This window comes from Mastigoproctus giganteus, chromosome 6, assembly GCF_048544385.1.
Source record: "Mastigoproctus giganteus isolate SK-2022 chromosome 6, ASM4854438v1, whole genome shotgun sequence".
Taxonomy (NCBI): domain Eukaryota; kingdom Metazoa; phylum Arthropoda; class Arachnida; order Uropygi; family Thelyphonidae; genus Mastigoproctus; species Mastigoproctus giganteus.
The window spans coordinates 136,863,441-136,876,001 of record NC_143580.1 but is presented as its reverse complement, the minus strand read 5'-3'; the positions used below and the strand labels follow the sequence as shown (position 1 = coordinate 136,876,001).

The 12,561-nt window shown below is 36.5% G+C and overlaps 1 protein-coding gene across 2 annotated transcripts in view; it reads left to right on the top strand.

Moving 5' to 3' along the window:
- The window catches only part of Tango1 (transport and golgi organization 1), a 528,108-nt gene that overhangs the window by 396,695 nt on the left and 118,852 nt on the right, over positions 1-12,561 (top strand). For both annotated transcript variants that reach the window (XM_090376510.1, XM_090376509.1), the window contains exon 19: positions 9,172-9,232. In XM_090376510.1, the coding sequence (XP_090232636.1) occupies positions 9,172-9,232 (61 nt within the window). The remainder of the gene's footprint in view (positions 1-9,171; positions 9,233-12,561) is intronic.

The window sequence follows — 12,561 nt, the reverse complement described above, 5'->3', positions numbered from 1 at the left end:
TGGCTAGACAAACTGCCCCTTAACAAATCCATGCTGGGACTGCATTATAATTGCGTACCTGTCTACATGGTTATGCATTACTTTAACCAGTGTCTCCATTATTTTCTCTGGTACAGATGTTAAGTGACTCCGAGTGCCAAGCAATAGTTCCCAAGTGATCTTTCTAGAGTTTTTCTAGGGTGAGTACTAGTGCGTTAATAACCCTCCACTGCTCACATCGTTGCTGCTTCCCTCTCTGAGAAATGTCGCTGCTTCACCTCTAGCAATGTACTGCTCTCCTCTTCTGCTGATTGCTTGGTTACTGGTTGGCACCGCTCCTGCCTCCACGTGGCAGGGCCAGTAACCTGGAAAAGGAATTCCCTCTTCCAGGGCTAAAAGGAGCAATGATGGATTGCAATGAATATCCATCACTAGAGCCCCCACCCCCAGGTGGCAAAGTTGTTAACTCTGTCTCAGAACACGAGTCAAATCGTCTGAAGAGACTACGGACAGATAAACAAAATTCAGATATGCCAGCATTTCTTATAATGCACTCACTGTCCACACAACCTGTCAGCAAGCTAGCTCCTTTTCTAATACAAAAATGTTTAGCATCAGTTGTTGGATCCCCTAAAATGGTGAAGCATCTCCAATCTGGAGACCTAATTGAAACTTCAAAAACATCACATTCAGAAAAATTGTTAAAATTAAAGGCAGTTAACAATATTCCAGTGTCAGTTACACCCCATAACACTCTGAACACATCTAAAGGCATTATCAGCGAATGGGACTTATTAACTGTTTCTGAAGAAGAAATAGTACAAGAGCTTAGAAAACAAAGGTGACACATGCTCGGAGAATAATGACCAAGAAAGATGCAGCCTACTACTACCAACCAGGTCCATCATTTTGACGTTCAGTACTTCAAATCTTCCATCGTCTGTTAAAGCAGATTACCTAAACTGCAAAATTCGACCTTACATCTCGAATCCCATTTGCTGCTTTAAGTACCAGAAGTACAGCCATCCACAAACAGAGGCGATGCTGTGTGTCCTATTTGTGGCTCCAAGAGTATTCTCAAGGAGATTGTACTGCTTCCACTCCTATTTGTCCAATCTGTAAAGGATGCCATCCTTCATTTTCCAAAGCATGTGACCTTTGGAAAACAGGCAAAAAATCCAGAAATATAAAGTGGAGCACAAAGTCACATACTCTGAAGCAAGAAAGCAAATACTGCTAACCATGCCTAGCTGATCATATGCATCAGTCACCAAAAACAGCTGCTCCGCTGCAACTCAAACAATGTCTCCATAGAACTCAATATTTCCTTTGACACCTGCACCAAAATGGTGCTAACGTGCAGTAAGAAACCTACTGTCAATGAAACCAGCAATACACCAATCAGTATCCCAACTGATGCTATCTCACCTGCCAGAAACAAAAAAATCAACCATTATTGAAAATCAGAAGAAAGTGAAAACACACAATAGCAACATGGAAATGGATGTTCAATCAGAGGATGACGACACAGAACTAGTTACATGCTAATGATACCGTGGATACAGGATGCCCAACCTTTCCCAGAAATGAAAAATCAAGACTAAGCAGAAAAAACCTTCTCAGAAAAAACAGTCAGATCAATCTTCCTTAAATAAATCCAGCCAATGAATAAATTCCTACAATGGAACTGTAGAGCATTACGTAATAATATAGATGACCTGAGTGATTTACTAATTAAAACTAACGCAGTAGGTGTATCACTACAAGTTTGCCTCAAATTAAAAAATTACACTGTTTAGGCGAGATAGAGATTCTAACACTCCTGTTCATGGCTGGGTTGCTATTCTTGTGAAAACTTCTATACCATCAAGACATCTCCAACTACAAACCTCCTTAGAAGTTGTAGCAGTTCGGATAGCAATGGGAATGTCGTTAACGCTTGCGTCCATTTATATCTCATCGAATTATCTTTGCTCCTAGACTGAACTTGACAGTATTATCACACAACTTCCATCTCCTATATGTTTACTTGGTGATTTCAATGGTCACCATCCATTGTGAGGATCTTCCACCATGGATAGGAGAGGCCAATTGATTCAAACATTCCTGAATAACCAATTGATTCAAACATTCCTGACTGTATTAAACACTGGGTCTCCAACTCGTGTTCAACTACCTACAGGTACAACATCAGCCGTAGACTTATCCATCTGTTTAGCATCTCTTTTTGCAACCATGGAATGATTAGTGCTCAATGATCCATTCCACAGTGACTATTTTCCTATTATAAATTCAATTCAGACACAGGTCGTGTCATGTAAAAATAGGTCTTCCCTAGATTTACTTGTAAAAATTGAATCCAACATACGAAATGAATTCGTGATGAAACAGCATCTATCGATGGTCAACCTAGGTATTCAGAAAGCATTCGATACCACTTAGTGTCATGGTATTATTAAAGATATGCATCAGTTGAAGCTGAGAGGCTACCTTCCTCAAATAATTCAGAACTTTTTAAAATTACGCACCTTTCAAGTCCGATATTGAAACATGCTGTCAACGTCTCGTATTCAAGAAGAGGGTGTCCTACAAGGTTCCATATTGAGTGCTATCCTATTTCCAATTCGGGTCAACAATATATTGGATGATCTTCCAAAAACCATTCAAATATACATGTATGCAGATGACCTCACCATATCCTGCCAGTCACAAAGTATGAATACTGTTGAAAGACAGTTACAAATTGCTCTTGCCAGAATAGAATCCTGGACCTTACATAATGGATACTGTCTTGCTGAGCAAAAATCCACCAATACTCACTTCTGCAAATTATGGTCACTTCATCCTGATCCTGAGCTAAAGATCGAGAGATGTTCTCGATTCCCTCGTGATCACACTGTCTGCTTTCTTGGCTGGTGCTAGATAAGAAACTAAACTTCCAAGCACATGTGGCCTATCTTTGATCCATCTGTTTGAAGAGTTGAATATCCTCGGTGTGTGTCATCCATGTCATGGGGTGCTGATCGACATACGTTGATCCATCTTTATAGAGCTCTCATCAGGTTCTGCTTGTGGACTATGACTCTGCGAGGAAAAGTACTTTAGAGCTGTTAAACACAGTCCAGCACAGTGCTCGTGAGAGTTTCCCTAGGGGCTTTCAGAACCTCCCCAGTTCATAGTCTTTACATTGAAGCCCACTAACTGCCCTTACATCTCCAGAGGAAAGCATTACTTCTCTTGCATGCTGCAAAAATTCGTAGTCTTCCTTCTCACCCTAATTGGAGATGCCTGTACAATACCGAATGGGAGTCATTTTATAATAGTAAACCAAATGAAAACAGAACTGTTCCACTCAAACTTAAAGAACTGACTCAATCATGCAGTATAGGAATCAACAATATATTTCAGGACATGACACTAGCTCCACCTTGGACAAATATTCCTGCAATTTACGATGACTATTTCGAACAGTGGGGAAAGAACACCGTCTCCCTCCAATATCGCACAGTTACATGAAACTCACTCTCTTTCTAACTCACAGGCATGTAAGATCTATACAGATGGATCAAAAACTGAAACTCAAGTAGGTGCTGTGGCAATCTTCCCCTCATTCACCACTTCTGTCTCATTGCCAGTAGAATGCAGTATCTTCACTGCTGAGCTGTACGCCACAAACTTAGCTCTGGATCACATTACTGAACTTTTAATTATGACTACTTTAATATATACCGACTCACTCAGTGCTGTCTCCACTATAAGTAGTAATACCAACCCCTCTTACCCTATAATAAAGCAAATTCATTCTAAGTTAATTGCTTGTAATGAGAGAAACCAAAATGTGATATGCTGCTGGATCCCGGGGCATTTTGGAAAAGCAGGAAATGAGAGAGCAGATCTTTCAGCCAAACAACCAGACTACCATTTCACAGACTTTTCAAGCACCATATGCTGATTACAAACATATTATCCGTAAACTATGTTACAATAGCTGGTCACTAATCTGGAGAGGTTATCCAGGAAACAAACTTTACAAAATAAAACCAGACCAAAGCTGTGGCTCTCCAGCTTCTAGAAAAGCAAGCGAGAAGAAATAATTCTGGCAAGCTAAGGATTGGCCATACTCACCTCACTCATCTGTATCTATTAATGAATGACAGCACTCCCCAATGCACATCATGTCATGTACAATTGAATGTTAGTGGACTGTTTCTAAATATATGTTCAAACACCTTTAAATCATCTGCTAATGCATAGTCATCACTAACATTATTGCAGATTCCTGGAGATGATCCTAATAATACAGAACTGTTTACCTTTCTAAACTGCTTAGGAATATATCATAAAATATAACAGTTATTTTAAATAAAGTCAGTATTTCATTATTAACCATTAGAAAGACATAATATGACCCTGGCAGCCTATGTGTCGTTAAACTCCAACACAACAACAACAAATGTTAAGCCAACAGATCTGTAATTAATCATGTCACCTTTAAACCTCCTTTATGAATTGGGCTACATTCACATATCTCCACTCTATAGGGCATCCTTGAATTCAAGGATGCTCTAATAATTATGTCTAAGGGTTTGCTTATCTCCTTGCTGCCTTCCTTAATATAATTGGATAGTTCCATCCACCCCATTTGTCTTTTTAATGTTCAGCTTCAACAATACCTCTTCCACTTTTTTTTTTTCAGTTATCACAAAGTCATTTAGCTCCTATTAGAGTTTGATAAACTTCTGGCATCGTTTCTCCTAAAGAATTCCTCAAGAGTGAATGTAGATGCAAATAACTATTCAATTTGTGAGCAACCTGAGCAGGGTCATCAACAGTTAACCCATTGACATCAATTGGCCCAGTGTGATTCAATCCCTTCCTTCTACTGTTAATATAAGCATAGAAGTCTTTGCTGCATTCCATTGCAAAATAACTATTGCCAGAGGCTTTTCATTATGTGCCTTAACTTGACTATCCTCCTTTGTCACTTGATTACAGACTAATTTATGTATACTGTAGCTTCTGTATCACCTCATAATTTATATACATCCCATGCACTTTTCTTCTCTGACACGTGTCTGAGTAGTTCATCTGACATCCATTTATGTTTTAAGCCTTGAACAGTATTTCTTTCTTGGTATGAAAATCCCAGCAACTTTGCTGGTTACTTCCCTGAATGCTTCCTACTTGGAATTTGCTGTTGATAGCATCATCAGTTAGTCCCACTACACACAGTTCAAAAACTTTCTGAGACCTCTGTAGTTACCCTTATGAAAGCAAAAGCTTTTCCCTTTACCCTTGACAGTAGTTATGTCTTTAATTAAATTCCACGTTAGTATACCGTGATCACTGCCACCTGCAGATTCTTAATGCATGAAGAATAACTGCTCATAACCAGATCAAGGGCATTGCTTCCTCCTTTTGCCTCTCTAATATGCTGCAGAAAACAGTCAATCAAGAAATCTAGAAAAGTCTTGCTAGTGTATGAGTGACCAACCCACAAATTCCAGTCAACATCTGGAAAGTTAAAATCACCCATTATGAAACATTCTGATTTACTGACCCACTATTTCTTTGTATAGCTGTTTGGTATACTCATCAGGGTCATTAGGCCTATAATACACTCCTACTATCAATTTTATTTTCCCAATGCTTATATCATGCTAAACTGATTCAACATAGCACTGGGCACTCATATCGACTGGATTCGCTGCGTTAGTTTAATATGCTCTTAACTAAGAGTATAACCTCTCTACCGCCCTCCTGTCCTATCTGTTCTTCCTGTATACATTGTACACCCAATATTCAAATTCAGCATCGCTTCCACTATCCCTACGTCTGCATTTGAGACTTAATCAGTACTACAAATTCTAAAATTCATTTACAGTGCTCCTGAGAGTAGCATTAGTGTACATGCAAGTATATATGCACTTGTTACACAGCCCATGTATTTACTTGGTGTTGGTAACACCATCAGTTGGTCCCACTGCCCAGAATTTAAAACTGTTTGTTTGTTTGTTATTTGGTTTTTAGGAGCATTAGCAACTAAGGCCATATTGCTCCAGGGATATGCGGTGGTCATTCCCTGACCTTTCCGTATTTGGTGGTCACAGGCTCGAACCCCGGTCTAATCAAAAAGCGTGTGCTACGCACTGCTGCCTCCTGTCCACCTGGCTACGGAGACGCTTATTTAAAACTGTCTGAGACCACTGTAGTCACCCTTATGAAAGCAAAAGCCTTTCCATTTCCTTTCCCTGTCTTCCATGATGAACCACAGCAAGGTCTGAAACCCCAACACCTTGCTTTCCAGGTTGCTGCGGCTTCCAGTAGAAGCAGTGCAAAACTCACTTACACTTCTGCCTCCAGGTCTATATAATTTATTAGTGGTGTATCCCTCCAATCTAGCAGTTTTCCACTGCACCTATCACTGCCTTGATAGTATCCACAAATATTCTTGCACCCCTTCTATTTAAGTATATTTCATCCATGTAAAAACAGCCTCTACTATTAATAAGCACAGACCCCACTAAAAAAATTCTACCCAATAAGCCTTGTGCAATCTCTCCATTGCGGAAATGATTGACAAGGCTCTCAACATGTACTCTGTCCTGTCGTGTCTGGGCAGAATTGTAGACACGTTCAAATTCAATCCTAACTTGAAACTTTTTTCCCAATATTGCCCCTTAGTTGTTACGTAAGTCCTCAGATCTCCTACTCTTAATATCATTAGTGCCAGTGTGTACAACAATATCACCTTTTGTGCCCTTAAAAGATGATATCTCCTCTACAACGTCATCTACTTTTACCCCTGCAGACATATCCTGGGCCTCTTCCACCTATCCTTGCACAACATGTTGCCTGATGCACAAGTATGAGCTCTGGCATTGAGATGGGCAGCTGAGTGCTTGATGGCCTGATGGGCCCTTCCATTCTAGGTCATCTACCATATTCTTCGAACTCTCATAAATGTCCATCAGAATGCTGAGTTAATGACTAATTTCGTCACACTCTCTGCACCAAACAGACACAAAGACCACCTTGACTATCATGTCCTGTTCCAGAAAGGTTTACAAACATTACACAAGTTGCACATTTTTTAGGCCATGATTTGTAGGAGAATCACCCTCTTCAGTTAACCCCCGAGCCACAGCACTGCTGCTACTTTGTACCCATTGCTTTGCTGCTCTAGTCTGCAGCATGATTTCCATTTAAATACAATTTAATTGATTAACAATGAAAATTTATAAAATTAATAAGTTTAGTTATTTAATTGACAATACTACGCGAAGCTAATATATTCCTTAATGCAGTGATACTTATTATGCTATCAAGGTATACCTTATACTGTCAAGTTCAAGATATACTTTAAGATATATCAATATATTGTTACAAACACAGAGTTTTAAATTAGTTATATCCTTATAAAAGTAAAAAGTTTTAACTATAAACAAAAAAAAAAATATGCCTTATAAGTGATTAGAACCTTCAAGCTACTTATTTATCACAAATAAAATCCGACTATTCCACTGCACTATTAGTTATGTGGTACAATATTCACATCAAAACACCGATACAATAGTGGTACGAGTAGTAGTAGAAGTAGTAATGGAGGCATGTGATGCAAGAAAGCAAGCATATTATGAGCTTATGTAGAATCATCCAAAAAAAAAAACATTTTCACATATCCATTCCCTGTAAAAGTTTGTCCAGTTCCTTCTTGAATTTATTTAAGCTATCGGCTTCCACGATGACAGATAGAAATCTATTCCAGCAATTAACTACCTGCTGGCTAAAGGCAAATTTCCACACATCTATTCTACAACTGTCTTTCCTCAATTTCAATTTATGCTCCCTCACGTTCGTAATCTGAGCAAGTGGGAGAATTCTCTCAGAATTCAGCGTGCTCAACCCATTGAAGGCCTTATACACCTCAATCTGATCACCTCGCAGGTGCCTTGTCTCCAACTGCTGCAATTTGCAGAACTTAAGCCTTTCTTGGTAAGAGGACCCCTTTGTTACCCTCAACAATCTTGTTGCACTTCTCTGTACACACTCAAGCAACTCTACATCCTTCCTAAAATGACGCCTCCAGACCTGTATGCAGTACTCAATGCGTGGCCTGACCATTGTCATATATAAAGGGATAATCACCTCCTTTTCCATGCTAGCAAAATTCCTGTATATGATTGACAATTTCCCATGACCTGCTATGGGGTACCCCTAGTCACCTTTACGAAAGCAAAAATCCTTCCTTTTACCCGTGATGGTAGTTGAATCTTTAAATAAATCCCACATCAGTACACTGCGATAACTGCCACCTAGTGGCTCATTTATCTGTAAATTCCTAATGCATGAATAATCACTGCTGATAATCAGATGAAGAATGTTATTCCTAATAACATTCTTCATCTGATTATATTTTTTTATGCTTTATTTATAATCACAGAATGAATGAATAAATCTTTTCCTTTGAAGCAGCTTCTACAATTGACCTCTTTCATAAATAGCAACTTATTTACATGCACAAAAAAAATAGATTTTAAGTTCCCAAATAATCAAGTAAAATTTCACAAATATAATCAAGTATTCCAGTTGTACTTGCACACTGGGCACTGTGTTCACCAGCTCACGCAAATGATAACACTAATAAATAAAAATGTCTTTTTTTCGCATGGATTACAAGTGTTAAACAACAAATAATATTACAAATAATATTACAAAAAATAAATATTCTCACTTTATCAAGTACATACAGTTATCCATAATAAACAACATAGTGAACATAGTGCTTATTTTAATGTGTAGCTATACATTGAGTTGTATGATTAGTAATTGTGGAAAATATGAGATTTAGCAATGTTATCACATTCAATAATTTGATTTAATTGCCCTGCAGTACAAGTGTTATCTTTCTCACATTAACTAGATTAATGTGTTAATCATCTATTCGCTATCATCTACCACAGGTAAACTAAAAGATCAACATTTTTAAATGAGAATTGTGAAAATATATTCCTTACAGAGTTAATGTCTGACTTCAGAAATTTCTCAGTAAATACTGACATGTTCTTTTACCTGAACCCATTTAAAACAAAACAGAAGTACTTTGGTCCTTTCAACTTCAAATTAACTAAGTTTTACTTTAATTGCTTTTATTATTGCTGAATAATCATAGCAGTTACTAATCTTGCTTAGGTATCAGGTGGCATCCTTAAAACAGGAATTAGAAGAAACAGAGAGAAATTTCAAAAATCAAGTAAGTAAACATGAGTTTTGATGCCCTTGAATAATTATTAATATTCTTGAGGAAGTTTTTACCTTTTATCTCTCATGGTTCATGTGTTATGATAAAACTTGTACTACCACTTATTTCTGTAATTTGGAAAAAATATGACCACTTGATGCAGAAACAACAGAATTTTATTGGATTATAAATTCTGAATAACATAATTATATGAATCTAAGATGATCTATAATTTCTGTGAGTGGCGGAATGGGGAAAGGAGCCACCAGAGTTATCAGATTTCTAGTGATAGATAGCTGTAAAGGTTGTGTGTCATCTCCACATCCCAGCAGTTCATTTTTTCTAGCATATGACATCCTACGATCAATTGCAGTTTCCCAAAGATTGGTTGCTGGAACTTCTAAGATGTGCGAACAGATCAGGAAGTTTCAGCATAGCTGAAGATGGCCACTTAATATTTGTTCACTTTGTCTCTTAAATAACTGAGAAGAGATCTAATGTTTACAGTGATGTTGTTTTAACATCAGTAGCAACTTTGTCACAGGCAAGAGAAAACAGTTTTATTCTTTTAAATGTGATTCAGAAACAAATATGCAAATACAGTAGAACGTCAGTTATCCAGAATAATTTGAAAGGCTGATCTTTCTTCTTCTGTTTATTTGTACGGTAGTAAAGTAAGCTCCGGTTATAGTGGTCACTTTTGCAAATTGAATTTTGTTTATGATAAGCGAAGATCGAGTTTACTGCTGTTTATAACAGATTATATAAACAAAAAGCCCAATAAACTGAAAACTGTTTTATGGTTGTGACCTCTAGAATTCTATGTGACCTTCAGAAATGTGCTTTAGTAAAATATCACAGTCTACTGGGTTTTCTTGGAAACCATAAGTGAATTTCAGATTAGTTTAGCTCCAGATTCGGTAAGAAATAATATCATCCCGAACTGTACGATTTATTATTTTTCTCAATTTTTACGGTAAGATGTGAAAGAAAGAAAAACGCATAGTTTTAACATTGCAACAAATAGTAGAAATTATTAATAGAGGTAGAAAAGGTGAAAATTTAGGAAATCTTTCAGAGGGGGACTTCAACAATTTACGACATCAAGAAAAATTCCAATGCTATAACAGAATTTGTGTAGATTATGGATAGTGAAGGAGGATCTAGCAGGAAAAATTCGATGTTGAAACCTGAAAATGCTGCTTTAGAGAGTGTGCACTCACTTTATTTTTTTTGTTTCCTTCAGAGCAAGGTTTAAGTGAACCAGTGTCTGGCCCAATGTTGTGTGAAAAAAGCATTGGATTTTAATCGAAAATGAATAGGTAATGAAGATTTTAAGGCAGCATGGGTTAGCTGAAAAACTTTAAACTGAGACACAGTATACTTGAACTAGATATTTAAGGCAAGAAACTTTCTGCAGACGAATTGGGCAGCTTTGTCCTTTGAAAAGTAAGTTTGCTTCAGTTATAGCAAATTATGAGAAAGAAAGCGTTATAATGTTGATGAGATGGGCTTATTATGGAAAGCATTACAAAGAAAATCCCTAGCCACTAAAATAGAAATGCCTGCACCATGTTTTAAGATGAGAAAAGAGTGAGTTACAATTGCTACATGTGCAAATGGCACTGGGATGCACAGATTGTCCCTGCTCGTTATCGGTAGTCGAAAAAACCAAGAGCATTTAAAAATCTTTCTAATTTTTCCTGTTTTGTATAAAAATCATAAAAATGCCTGGATGGATGTTTCTGTTTCCCGAGATTGGTTTATATATATATATATTTTTTTTTATTTAATTAATCTCATTTAATTAATCATAAGGTAAGATTAAATTTATTCAATCTTACCTTATGATTAAATAAGATTAAATTTATTTAATCTTACCAGAAAAATTATCCGGAAAATTTGGCTTCACTTATTCTGGATAACTGACACTACTGTAAATTTGAATTCATCCATTTCTATCCTTGTTTTTGAAAAAAAACGAAGATGGCAAAACTAGTTTTACAGTCTTATAAGGCATAACTTGCCACCTTCGTGAATGCTATGGAATAATAGATCATGCAGTAGTTTTTGTGTATTATTTTGGGACCAGTATTTTTTCTCCATTTACTGGTGCATTTACTGTGAGATGCACTTTCAGATATGTTGATATAATATTTTTTTCCTCAGATCAACCAATGAAATCACATCCTGCACATTCCGCATGACTCACTTTGTACTTACTGTAAAGTACAATCATACTTTTCACCTTCTCTGATAAAGAATTCTTTGAAAAATTGTGTGTGGTCTTATATCATTTTATACATAACATAAATTCTAAAACACATAACTAGAAAATTTATCCCTAAAATTTTGAAATTTTATTAAATAATCAGTTACAACAAATAACAGGATTATATTTATCCTAAAATTATTGCTAATATTTCAGCTGAAGAGAAAAGAGAGTTTTATGCATATCAGTAGTCCATTGTATTAGCCAGGCACTCAACAGTGTGTAACAATTAACAAAACATTGAGACTGACATGGAAAAGTACTTAAAAGAATTATCTTTACACATATGGTAAAGCATTGATATGACAAAATGGGATAGAAAGTAAAAAAATGTAATAATTTATAATGTATTGTTTAGCTCTTTTAAACATTACAACATACACTTTTCAGTCTTTGGCATCTGGCAATGCTATACTAACTGAGCAGCTATTGTCTGTTTGAAATCAGATAATTTTTACCTTTCTACATTTGTGAAGGCTCATTTAAATAAATTTGGAAGTGATGGGGTTGTTTATGCACAGTTACATATTTAGTGAAACGAGCTGCTGGATGAGGTGTCAGCATTGAGCTTGTTTGTTGACAGCTTTGTGAAGAAGTATGGTAGTATACGTTTCCTGACAGCTGAGGATGTTATGGTTTTACAGTGTTCCCTCCACCCCAGAAGAATTTTGTTGTGTTGAATATAACAAGTGAAAAAAACACACATAAGTTCTACATTTTTGTAATATTTCATTAAAAATTACAAAATTAATGTAGCAAAATTTCAGTTATAATGCAACATACTTCTTATTTAACAAGTAAGTTTCATTATAATCATTTTGTAGTATTGTTAACTTTATTATCCTGATTGATTTTTTTTTTTTTTAGTGCATTTCATTGTAATGAAATTTCATTATCTGAGTGAGGTGTTTAAGGCTTTGAATGGATTGAGCAAGTTGAATGCTGATAGCATTCTTTCTCTTGCTCAGACTACATACATGAGGAGGCATAAATGTATGCCTCCTTTATGCCCTTAAGACTTTCATAATTACCTTAATTATGACTGTCTTAAGTGTTATTAGTTTATAGG